At 41.7% G+C, this 12,586-nt stretch overlaps 1 protein-coding gene across 8 annotated transcripts in view; it reads right to left on the minus strand.

Annotated features, from left to right (window-relative positions):
• Positions 1 to 1,941: 1,941 nt before the first annotated feature.
• Positions 1,942 to 12,586, minus strand: part of LOC115180502 (growth factor receptor-bound protein 10) — an 82,922-nt gene continuing 72,277 nt past the window's right edge. For all 8 annotated transcript variants that reach the window (XM_029742662.1, XM_029742648.1, XM_029742653.1 and 5 more), the window contains 12 exons: positions 11,870 to 12,026; positions 8,787 to 8,902; positions 8,107 to 8,181; positions 6,656 to 6,793; positions 6,219 to 6,329; positions 4,172 to 4,267; positions 3,857 to 3,931; positions 3,458 to 3,574; positions 3,031 to 3,097; positions 2,829 to 2,916; positions 2,536 to 2,629; positions 1,942 to 2,356 (listed from right to left, as the gene is read on the minus strand). In XM_029742662.1, coding sequence (XP_029598522.1) covers positions 2,210 to 2,356; positions 2,536 to 2,629; positions 2,829 to 2,916; positions 3,031 to 3,097; positions 3,458 to 3,574; positions 3,857 to 3,931; positions 4,172 to 4,267; positions 6,219 to 6,329; positions 6,656 to 6,793; positions 8,107 to 8,181; positions 8,787 to 8,902; positions 11,870 to 12,026 — 1,281 coding nt within the window. In that variant the 3' untranslated portion in view covers positions 1,942 to 2,209. The remainder of the gene's footprint in view (positions 2,357 to 2,535; positions 2,630 to 2,828; positions 2,917 to 3,030; positions 3,098 to 3,457; positions 3,575 to 3,856; positions 3,932 to 4,171; positions 4,268 to 6,218; positions 6,330 to 6,655; positions 6,794 to 8,106; positions 8,182 to 8,786; positions 8,903 to 11,869; positions 12,027 to 12,586) is intronic.

Raw genomic sequence — 12,586 nt, forward strand, 5'->3', positions numbered from 1 at the left:
TAGGCTATGTAATAGATGCTATGTAATAATTACGCAGTTCAATCATTCCATGGTAATGATAAAACAGTACCGAACAGCGCTGAGAAAAGAGCTACATTTCAAGTAATCACTCACATCTAGATAAATAAATACATTTGCGAAACAATACTTGAAATGATTGAGTCATTGCATCTTATTTTAAAAAATGTCACTGTGCAGAACTTGTAGATAGTGTGGCTAATATTCTGTATCTGAATCTATCTAGCTTAAGACACCATAAATAAAATAAAAAGATGGCTCTTTCTTAATGTTGCGTTACAGGTAAAAACATCTTTACAAATCTGTGTGTTCACTGCAACCTTGGACAAGGCTGGACAGTAAAAACCCTTCCACTTCAGGCTATCATCCATTACTCGGGCTTCACAGTGTCTGTTCGAAAAACAATCATTCAATCACATCATGGAAAAGATAAGCAACAAGTCCAAAACGAATGGGCTTGGTGTGAGTCCCAAATGGCACCCTATTCCCGATATAGTGCACTACTTTTGACCAAAGCCTTATGGGCCCTAGTCAAAAGTAAGGTAATGCACTATGTAGGGAATACGGTGCCATTTGGGACGCACCCGTAGATTAAGAAGATGGGTCCTCACAGCAGATGAGTCGATTGATTCCAGTTCAATTCTACAGACAGCACAACAGACAGACCGACCTTGGACTGTACACATCAACTCTGAGCTAGTCAGATCCCTCTAGTGGATCACAACAGGTTGGTGTAGTGGTTATATTTCCCTGTGTTCTGACGGAGGGAATGAAAACAGGTGGGTTTAAAAGGAAACTGTGACAACCTCCCCAGTGGCCTAAGTTAGGTTTTAGTCATATAATCACAACCATGTCTTCAGAAAGCTTACAACATGGAATTACAGTCCACAAAATGGCCATATGCTTTCCAATGTTTTACATATAGATTATTATTGTGTTGACACCAAGAGAGACCCAAGAGCAGAGCCTTCCTTAGCTGTTCTGTTGCTTGTTATCACCTGAAGAGCAGCTTGGTAGCCTAGCGCCATTCTGAATACGTACTGTAGCCAACAATAGAAGGGTTGGTTATAGCACACAGTATAGGACTAGGCTAGCAGCGTGGACCTCAACAGCTATCTATTACGTGGACTTAAATGAGTGGATGAGATGGGGAGTGAAGGAATACCTGTAGTAGTTTATATTTTGGGGGGGAAGCTCATGTGGTTGTATGTGGAACACCGGATGGTGGAGCTGATGAGGGATTGATTTAACACTGAACTGGATGTAGTGATTTAGTTGTTGTTGTGCGACTGTTAGAACTCTATACGCTCCAGACTACTGATAAGAAACTAAAACAGACTAAGAACACATTTGATGATGCAGTACTAAAATGTCATGAATACAAAAGCCTGTGAGGTCACCAAAGAAAGAAAGAAATGAAGAATAGTCCTATGAGAGAGGAATGAATGGATCCTGTGTAGTCCTTGAGTATCCTTCAGCTCCATCCTAAGTTACCAGCTCCAGCCTCTCCTTTCCCACAGCCTGACAGACAGCTGGCCTCGTGATCTGTCTCATGATGTTCTTTTTACGAATATCAGATTGTCCATCCATCCCTCCAACACAGGAGGGATTTGCCATTGTTGGTAACGAGAAGAATGAGAGTAGAGGAATTCTTCTTCAGTCAGTGTGGAAAGGCCTGTTCCCAGTTTCACAAGCGCCAAACTAGAAAACAATCAGCTTTTCAAAAAAAGGTTGTAGTATAGATGATTTGCAACAACAAAAAAATACTTTCGTTATGTAAAAAAGTGGCCCAGACTAAACAAAGTCCTGATGATTGGACAAGGAAAATAAAAACTACTTTGATCTCATAAACTGTCACTAAACCGTGTCAGTGGATCAGAGCTTATTGGTGACTATGAATACAAACTTGAAAATGTTTTTTAATTTTTTTTATAAGAGTTAATAACAACGTGGTGCATCTTTTTGCTTTAATTTTTGCTTCTTTATCTCCTTCTTCCATCCGGAACACAGAGGTCACTGAAGTCCACTAGCGTCCATCCTAACCCACCAACCACTCCGTCCCGTTCCATCTGCAGTCTCTGGCAGCTCATGACACATCCACAACAACATGAGTTCATCACATCAGCTTCTCCTAAAGAAAAAGTATTGAGTTTGTTTTTAGGCAGAGTCCGGTCAAGTCATAGGTCAGGGGTCATAAGGCTACGAGGGTGCAAGGGTGCTTGAGTTTACAAGGCAGGACTCCTCTGTTGAGCTGGTAGAACTCCACCAGCTGGATCAGGTCGGTGAATTTGGTGGACCCGTCGTCAAGGCTGAAGAAGATCTGGCCGTCCTCTTCACACTGCAGGACGGACCATAGAGACAACAGTCAGGTGAGAACAAGAGGAAGTAATGAACAACAAAAGTTACTTTACTCCATAAAATTGTTGGCTGTTTTACTTGGTTTTCTAGTGTGCCTGTAGACATAAGAGAGAGGGGGAGGTCAAAGAGAAGCCCAGAGGCAAGGTAAAGCTCACTTACTGGTAAGATCTGGAAATGCTTAATTTTCTGGTGATGGCACAGTGTGAGGACAAAGGCCTTTGGGTTGCTTTGACTGTCCCTCAAGAGAAACAACCTGAGCAGAAAATGGAGAAAATCAGTCTTTGTTGAAAACTTCAACGTCTGTCAAATTTACAAATTTAAATCCAACATATGTTGGCATGTGGGCTGGGCATTCTGAAGATGCAAGACACTTTAATAATGAAATAAATCCTAATCAAATATTAGGTTGGCTGTGTGGTTGCAGAGACTGAGGAGCGACTGAGGAGTCTTACCCGTCCACCTGGCCTTGTTGGTGGATCATCCGATGGGACTCTTCTCGCGTTATCCGCCCATGGAACCACAGCTGTGTTCTGTGAATAACTGGACGTGGAAGTGGAAAGGAGAGCTTTTAGGACAGGGTCAAGGCTTTATCTACACAGAATGTAGCCAACTCAAATAACACAGGGATTGTGAGAATTTATGTTGTTGAATTACCTGAGTTTAATAAACAGGGATGTAGTGGACTGGGACTACCTAGAATGTTCATCCGTTGACTTCTCTTCTGAGATACAGAACAAACAAACATGGATTAGTTTGTTAATAAAAGGTTCTTACTTCATTGGCACAGCTGCATTACGGATAGCATGATAGCTTTGTGACAAGCATGACCCAAAGAAAAGTTGTTGCACTCTTGCTCAGATTATTTATAAATCACCAATGTTTCAGCAGTAAGTTTTCTTTCAGACCATAAGGTCATATAAGCATTGTAATATCTTAATAACGTCGTAGTCGCATTGTGGTCACGTTGTAGTAACATTGCTGTAACGTAGTTACGTTGTAGTAAGGTTGTATTATTGTTGTAGAACCATTGTAATAGTAACATTGTAGTAAGGTTGTAGTAATGTTGTAGAAAGAGACTCACCCTCCAGGCATTACCCTCCTCCATGGCAGCGCTCTGGGCCTCCAAGGGATTGTCGATCACCCTGCCTATCCTTCCTGAGAAATCCATGGCAACCAGAGAATTCTCGGACACACTCCGCTAGGGGGCGACAAAGCAGTGTCAATGTCAATACACTTCCAATGTAGAAAATGCCCTGTTAAGTACTAGGGCTATTTCTCAATTGTCTGTCATTGAAGTCCTCCTCTCTCCTCACTTCCTTCTCAGAATGCACTGGACAGTGTTGGGCCAGTAACCGAAAGGTCGCTGGTACGAATCACCGAAATAGAGGACACAAAGAATCAAGAAAGACAACCGAGAAAGAGTCTGGATGTTAACAACAGTTTGGCTGGCACCTGTAAGGAGCTAAAAGGAGAGGCTTACCACTGGTGTTGAAAAGTGTGACAGAGTTTTTCTCTGCTGAGGAATCTTGTAGTTCTGATAGAGGACTATTCCATACTGTGAAGAATAAGGAGAATATCCACAAATGAAAAGGTTTGCTTTTGTTTGGGTTAAGTCAACCAATAGCAAACCTTCCAAAATATTCATCAAATTCATAATGATAGATAGTATTCAAATTAGCATGGTATAACTGACTCTCACAACAACCCAAGTGAACTGGCATCTGATACAACCCTCTGGTATAACTGAGGCACTACTTTGCAGTGTATTGAGGGCTTGTTGCCATGGCATTGGTACCTTGAAGAGTCTGAAGGCTGTCATCCAGGAAGTTCTGCTCTGTTCGTCTTCAGTGCACAACATTCTCAACTCTTTCAGCTCAGTCCTCTTGTTGGGCTGTCAATTAACACACAACAACCAATTAGAGAGACCAAACAAACACCTCATCATTAGAAACAACCATTCAGACAGTATTGTTGTACTAAAACCCTCCTCCCTCGTACACTGACATATCCCATGAGATGATAGTTGATCTTGTTCAGGGTTGGCGGGGGGGAACTGTAATCCATTATGTTACCAGCAAAATATTGTAATCAGATTACAGATACTTTTGAAAAACTGCATGATTACTTCTAGGATTACTTTGAAATTCAGAAATTCTTTGACACCTTTCTGTTGTCTCAATGTCATTCAAATCAGCATTGAAAAAGGTGTAAGTTTAAGTTTTAACACCTGAGCGAGTCAGAGACCACTATGATGACACACCAAATGCGTTAGATGGAATGTGGGAAAAGAGCAGGAATGGGCTTTTGTAGGCTACAGTCCAAAGATTCTCCAACTTGAATAAATGCTTGGAGGTAAAGACGACAGCAGTGGTGTAGCCTACGGGCGATATGGATATCACGTATTATTGATATCTACATAGCACAATGATGTGAATCACACCGCTGCTCTCTCTGTTAGTTATTTGCTCATTACAGATTGTGATTGTTGTGGATGGCTATTTACAAATGTTTATGTGTATTTTAACCCAATAATAGTTGAATTGAAGTTTAAGCTGCCTATCAATCATTGTTTTTGCAACCAGTGGACAGCGAGTGAAGAAATGCACTCCCTCAACAGCTGCATAGTGCGGATCCCAGCCTATGGAATAAAAGTATGAGTTGCTCCCTTCTAAACTCCTCTGTGGTATTGTGCACCATACTGTCAAAAACAAGTTTCATTTAAGAAGACCACGAGTGGGGCTTTTATTGTTCAATCTAATTTGTGCTGATTCAAAATGCCCATGGGCCTAATGGATACATGATCAAACTCACACACTTAGACTTAAACAGCTGCAAATTATCCAGATACCAAATTGTCACCAACAAAAACGTATGCAATAGGCCTATAGTAAATGCAGCATATGGCATACATTTTTTACATGCAAATAGCTTTTTTCAGGAAGTGCTCAAAGCATGCCATTCCATGAGAGCAGCATTTATTTTTCTTACTTGAAGCAATGAGCCCAATCAGTCCTCTATGACAACAAAAACAACAGAGTTGGCTAATAAGTCCTTTGTTTTTGGGTTGTGCTCAGGTAAAACAATTTGCCTAATCTATACTTCCATATTTCTAGGTCTTATTCTTGAAGATAAAGTGGTATTAAATTAACTGGAATGAATGTAAATACTGTAGGATAATTGTATTATTATCTGTATAAAATTAGAAAGAATGGATTAGAAGAAGCCAACATAACAAACCCATAAAGTAAAATGCAGCATCCATTTATGGCCAGCTATGTAACCTCTAACATTGATTTATCCTGCAATATATGTTGTTCAATTGGCAATATAATGTTTTTTCTTCTTCTAATGCATCTTAAGGGGAAAGTAATCTGCAAGTAATCAGATTACATTACTGAGTTGAGGTAATCCAAAAGTTATGTTACTGATTACAATTTGGGACAGGTAACTAGTAACTGTAACGGATTACATTTAGAAAGGAACCTACCCAACCCTGATCTTGTTGCAGAATAAAATAGGATTTTGTTTGATTTTGGTTTCATTCTCTATCCATTTATTATATAGCCAGTAAGTGGGTCAACACAGAGCACACAATGGCAGCGAGGCCTGCCTCTCGTCAGGCATGTCTCAGCAAGATACAGGATGCGTACCAAATGGCAACCTATTCCCTATATAGTGCACCATTTGGGAAGCAGACACAGTCTAGACACGACACTATTCAATAACTGTAATAGGAGACGGCTTGTCCTCCATAGAAGACAGCGGAATAATAGACAACATATGAGCATCTGAATGACTTGCAATGCCTCGAGTGCAGAGGCCTTTCTTTCTCTTGAACGCACCTTTATACAGAACTCGTAGTCTGTCGGCGCACTGTGTAGCTTCTTGCCTGTTGTTACTGTGAAGACATTGCTGTCCTCCAGGTCTGCTAGTAACTGTAAATGCCTGGGCTCCTGTGGAGGATAAATCAATAGCCGATGTCATTTCATCACAAAGAAACTTAAGCCTGGAGGTAACACAGAGCAGAGGTCCACTCAAATCAATAGCAGCTTGTGTGGTTGTATGGGACATAGAGAAGGCAGGCATCTCTGAGCAGGAAGTATGTACACAGATGATTGAGGCAAGCAACCTCTTAACTAGCAACTAAAGTATTACACTTTGTAGGCTATTACTAGTGCAGTTTAAATGTAGGATATTGGCTCAAGGATTAGGCAAGTCAAGCCTAATACTAACAGAGTTAGTGTACTAAGCATACAGTAGAAAAGAGATGGCCAAATACCTTCGACGTTCCTTTCGTAGAAAAGTAAAGTCCTGAGCGTCTAAGGAACACATACAGCTTCTTCCAGGATTTCCTGCCCATCTCTTTCACATATAAAAAGCCCTGGATCTCAGGACAACTGCTGGAGTTCAAGAAATTCTGAGAGAAGGAGAGAGAAGAAGGCTTTAGCACAAATCAAATATCATCATTTTCATGGGGCTCGGAGAAATAAACCTCCACCGCCTTCCTTCCTAGCCAGAAAACAAACATTTATATAACGAACAATCTTGGCATTCTTGTGATACCAATTTTTATGAGCCACCTTAAGCATGGGAGAGAAATGTTCAGACAGATGTTCTGTCTTATGTAACAGTATCAACCAAGACACATACACACTATAGACACAGACAATTCAACAAGGAGTTCTGATTCTGACAGCAAGTTGTTGCAAGAACTGACTGGAGCGATAAGATAAACACCTACTGGTTTTAACATGCCCTGCAGAATACAGAACTCTCTCTGCCACATTCAGACACTGTCTCCTGACCTGACAAGACACTAATTAAAGGTGCAATACTTTTTGACGACCCGGCCAAACCGACATAGAAATTTAAGTTAAGGATCTGACATTCTCATTGAAAGCAAGTCTAAGAAGCGGTAGATGTGTTTTATGTGTGCCATTTCTATGCTTCCCGTTCTTAAGTTCCGCTTTTGCGTCTTTCACTCCCGGCTTTGTACACCAGCTTCAAACAGCTGAAAATACATTATTTTTGGTCATGGAAAAGTTATTTTACAGCGGTTTAGACAGCACACTGAATCTCTACATAGTGACTGAAAGTAGGCTAACTATTAGAATTTTTGCAACCAGGAAATAGCGTAGCGGAGTTTTGCGTAGTGCACCTTTAAGTGATCCACTGTTTATGATCTGCCTTCACTGGATTCCTGGAATCGCCCCCAGCCTACTCCTTCAATCTGACCATGTCAGGAATGGTATCATTTTAAAAGCTTTCTGCCATAGTGGATGGATTCCAGTCATGGGCTTTTTAATAACGCTTTGTCACACTATTACATTTGCAGGCTGAACATGTAAACTTCATTCCATTAGAGCCTCAGGTCTTTAAAGGCACCGTGCATCTACCCTGTGCTGCCTGGCGCAGGATGGGAGGACGATGGCCTGACGCGCTGTGCTTTAACATTCAGTACGTTCCTTTACTCTCCTCTCACAGTTGCTTTAGAAGCTGTAATGTCTGTCTGTCTGTCTGTCTTTCTGTTAGGCACACCTGGCCTGCGTGTGCAGAGACACTCGTATGTCAACAGAACATCAAGTGTTACAGTCTGTTCTCTGACAAGACATGCGCACAAGGAGGTCAAAGGTGAGATTTTTGAAGGAGATCAGACATACAGTACACAACACAGACTGAAGTATGCAGTATGCTGAGGTACTGGAGTCTTCACGGTTCTACGGTACATACCTGTAAAAGTTGAGATGGTGGGATTGCACCATTTGTTTCCTGGCACCATGCAACCATATGCTCGGGAAAGAAATTCTGTTGGTAAGTGAGAGAGGAAAGCAGTCGTTTAGCGAGGAGGTTGTGGGTAAAAGGAAACTCAGAAGGATGGAAAGGAAACTCAGAAGGATGGAGGTGGAACGTCAAGAGACATTAAATGAATCCCCTTTCCCAAATGAAAATGAAGAAAAACAGTAAACAATCGCATTTGTCTCATAGCTTTTCAAACTAGTTTCAAACGGTTTCTTAAATAAGTATGTTTAGGGACAGTTTCCCGGACCCTGCTTTAGCCTAGTCTTTCTGAGTCCTGGACAGTTATATCCACCAGTCTAACAGTATTATCACAATCTGTTCATTTTTCCGAATGTGAGTGGGTACAGTCCTATAAAGTGAGTGAAAGATAAGGCCCACTTGATTGTGAGAGTGTAGTAGGATTTTTCTGGGTAATATGCAAAATTTAACAAGCCCAACCAAACATTCTCCACTCATTTATGAAGTGCACTGCTTGTAAACAAAAATATAATCCAGGCTGTTTAGCTTGTTGTAACTGTTTACACATGTAAAGAATATAAATAGGACAAGCAAAAACTCTGCAGGCGAGCTCTGAGATTCTTTGGAAACAAACAAACAAAAAAACAACCTACCAAGGGATTTCTGAAGAATTCATATTTGGCATAGTTCTTCCTGAACAGAAATCTGCCCTCGCTGGTCATGGATGCCTGCACTTGTACCACTAGCTCATGGTCCTCCAAGCACCTCTCTGTCGAGACAGAGAGAGAGAGAGAGAAGGAGCTAGTTACCAAATGGAAGTCTAATGGAAGCCAAATGGAAGGACACAATATCACGTCTTTAACAAGAAAAAGAACAACATTTGTAATCATTTTCATGTCCTGAACATTGGGTGTAGAGCAAACAATGAAAGAACAAGCAGTTCAGCCTATGACCCCCCCCCCATCCCCCACTCCCTGCATACTCTGCCCACCCCCTCACCCTAACACACCACCCCACACACATCCTTATCTTATCCCAAACTTGCAGACAAATCAGCATGTTCTCACTATATTCCAGGGTTGGGATCAATTCCAGTCAATTCAGGAAGTACACTGAAATTCCAATTCCAATTCTCTTCAATGCTTTTCAATGAGGAGAATTTGGAATTTGGTTTACTTTCTGAATTGACCCCAACCCTGCTACATCCCCCCCCCATCCTGTCGATGTCTTGAGCATACATTCACTCCCCCCTCTCTCAAACAATTAGTGGGGCTATGCTGCTATGCTATACAGGCCCTGCTGTCTGCCTGGACCACTGACCCTGCCTGGCCCCTGCTCTCTCTGCAGGAACACATGTTTCACATCCAACTGTGGAAGCAGGATTCCTAAATAGATTTTGGCAGCAGGAAAGGAGACACTGGGGACTGGGGAGGAAGGGCCCAGGCTTTCTTGGACATGCAGTAAGATACTCGCACTCATTAGGAGGGAGAGAAAGAGGAAATAGACAATGTGGACGTTTTCAGAAACTATGTGGGTAGTATCATACTGATGTTGCAACCTGGTTGGATTCCAGTCCGCTTATATCCCAAAAAATGGAGAGCCAATCCAGTACCTCCTCTACCTTGCCTTTACTGAGGCTCTTTGGTGAGTCACTTCCTCTCTGACCATGAGTCAGTCAAGCCCCTGACTCACTAGCTTAAAGCCTGTAGAGGTTATAACCCTTTGTGGGGGAAGCTGAGGGAGGGTCATTGGCCATTATACTTATCAGCTATTCTCTTCACCCGATGACTGACAGTGGCCTTCTCTCGCTCTCTCTCTCTAAGGAAACACCCCCACTGATTGTTGGGTTGTCTTTCAACTATCTCCTCTGGACTCCGCCATTCTGAAGAGAAGAGACGACTCAGTAATGACAGAAGCGTTAGCCTTCTTTATACCAGGGAGTCAGGGACTCTGTCTCCATTTTGGATCTGTGTGTCTCTATGTCTTTTCCAGTTTCCTCCTTAGTGAGGGGATTGGGAGCAAGGTTGCGAAAGCAACATATCTAATTGGCTGGATGTCATTCTTATACAACAAAGCCCATCTGGACATGCCTGGTCAGATTAAGGAGCAATTAGGAAGAGTGACCTTGCCTTGCCTCTAGTGGACTGGACTCACCATAGAGAGCCTGCCCTAGCTCCATTCAGGCGGCTTCTAAAGGTCAGATCAGCCCTGGTTCCTTCTACAACGAATGGAGGTTGCGTACAAATGGCACCTTATAGTGCAATATAGTGCCTTGTAGTTCACTATAAGAAAAGAGTGCCATTTGAGATGCACCCATAGTCTGTATAATTTGGCCATTGTAGAGGGATGATGTTATACTGGCTATCCCTACTGCACTTAGCACGGTTCTGGCAGCGCTGACACCAAACCAATCAGAACAGATCATGTGACGGTATTTTAAGAGCTTTAGAGGCCTGTGCTTCAGATATGTAATATTGTTGTGTTCTAAATCGCCATATAATGTTATTAGTTAGAAGATTTTGAAATAAATATGCCATTTCCTTTGGATTATAATGCGCTCAGGATATCAAAAGGAAATTGACGTTTATTAGCAAATTCATAAAAAAAACGTTCAAAGCCTGGATAATTCAGACACACATATCAATATGAACTACACCCTCTTCACATATGCAACATAAAACCTAAATAATTACTGCAAATAATACTGCATATAATTGTTACCCTTTATGTTGTGCGTACATATTGTGTAGCCTATATTTCAGTGTTTAGGCCTAAACATTCCCAGAAATACAGTACTTTCATTTTACCCATCTGCTATAATGAAGATATAAGCCCAGACACAACATGTGTTTTATAATTGCTCGTTCCTTAGGGGGTTGAAGTTTGGAGCATTCTGCTTCTCAGAACTCTTAACAAATCACTGCAATGCCGCCACATTAAGCATTCCACGTCTTGACTTACACAACCTAATATCAATTCAACTAACATTCAGTGAGACTAGCGTTATCCTGTTCAGCTATGGTATAAGCCCAAAGTAAAGTCCCTGTACAAATGTTGACTAGCATGGGGGGGGGGGGGGACTAGTTATACAGTAACTAGACACAGCAAGGTACCTGTATGAGCCAGTGATCGCTACTCCTGGTCCAGAATTAGATAATAATCTCTAATCATATTTTTACCATATTATTACACGTGACCATATTATGGTACATTCTTATCTCTAAATGTAAGTGACAGTATATCCGTTCTCATGTACGGTAACAAACTAAGGTTTGGGAGAGTGATGTCAGGAGGGTTCCCGGTCCTGAACTAAGAGCCCGTTGTCTCAGACTGCGTCTCAAATGGCACCCTATTCCCTACATAGTGAACTTCGTCTAACAGGGCCCATAGCGCTCTGGTCAAAAGTAGTGTACTATATAAGGTGCCCCATACACCAGACTCTGAAACCGCCTAAAAGACTAAGAGCAGGCACAGACAGGCAGCTAACGACTGTTAACCAAAATAATGATATACAAGAGAAAATATAGGCTATAGATGTAGGCTATCTATTATTTATGATGACTCTTGGTTTCCATAGCGAGACCTCTGTTGACTTTAACATGAGCAGGAGAACATGTTCATTATCCTGTTGGCTTCTCACAGAGCGAGGGCCGAGGGGGGAGGGAGCGCTAGGCTATGTCCTGCCAGCCAGCCAGCCCACCAGCCCACCCATCCAGCGCACCAGGTTGCCACTTACCAAGTCCGAGAAGAGGGTGATGCTCAACAAGTGCCCAACTGTTGTCGTCCACACAATGGCTTTTGTACACGAGGAGCTGACAAAGATCTCTTGCAGTCATGTCGGCTGGGATTTCCACTACTTTCCCCATGCCGTCCTCGCTGAAAATGTTTATAATCTAAAAGAGGAAAGAAAAGGCCCTTTCATGTTAGAACTATTCCCAGACACAACCTCGTAGGCAGACAGACATAATTCAGATAGATGAGACGCATAGTTCAGGAGTAGATAGGCATAGTTTTACATAGAAAGCATAACTAGATAGCACAACATTTGCAATATAATACCAAGAGCTAATTCACTTTCATTCATAACCAGGTGCGTTTGATGAGCATACCAGACATATACAATCCATTCTCAATGGCAGCGGTTTGTGGGAAAATATAGGTTCTAAAAACATAAATGTGACACTCATCAGAATCATACTTCAAGCTTAAATTCTAAGGGGACTGTTTTAGTCCTTCAATCCACACCACCTGTTTCCATAGAGATTACCCACTGACGGAAAGATACTGCATAGAAAGATTGTGTATAGAGATACAATGTATAGATAAATACTGTATAGAAAAATAGTGTATAGAACAATACAGTATAGAACAAGATACTGTATAGAAAGATACTGAAGTATACTGTATAGAAAGATACTGTAAAGAGGAATATAGCACATTAATAGAAACAACG

The sequence above is a fragment of the Salmo trutta genome, chromosome 3 (assembly GCF_901001165.1).
Source record: "Salmo trutta chromosome 3, fSalTru1.1, whole genome shotgun sequence".
Taxonomy (NCBI): Eukaryota; Metazoa; Chordata; class Actinopteri; order Salmoniformes; family Salmonidae; genus Salmo; species Salmo trutta.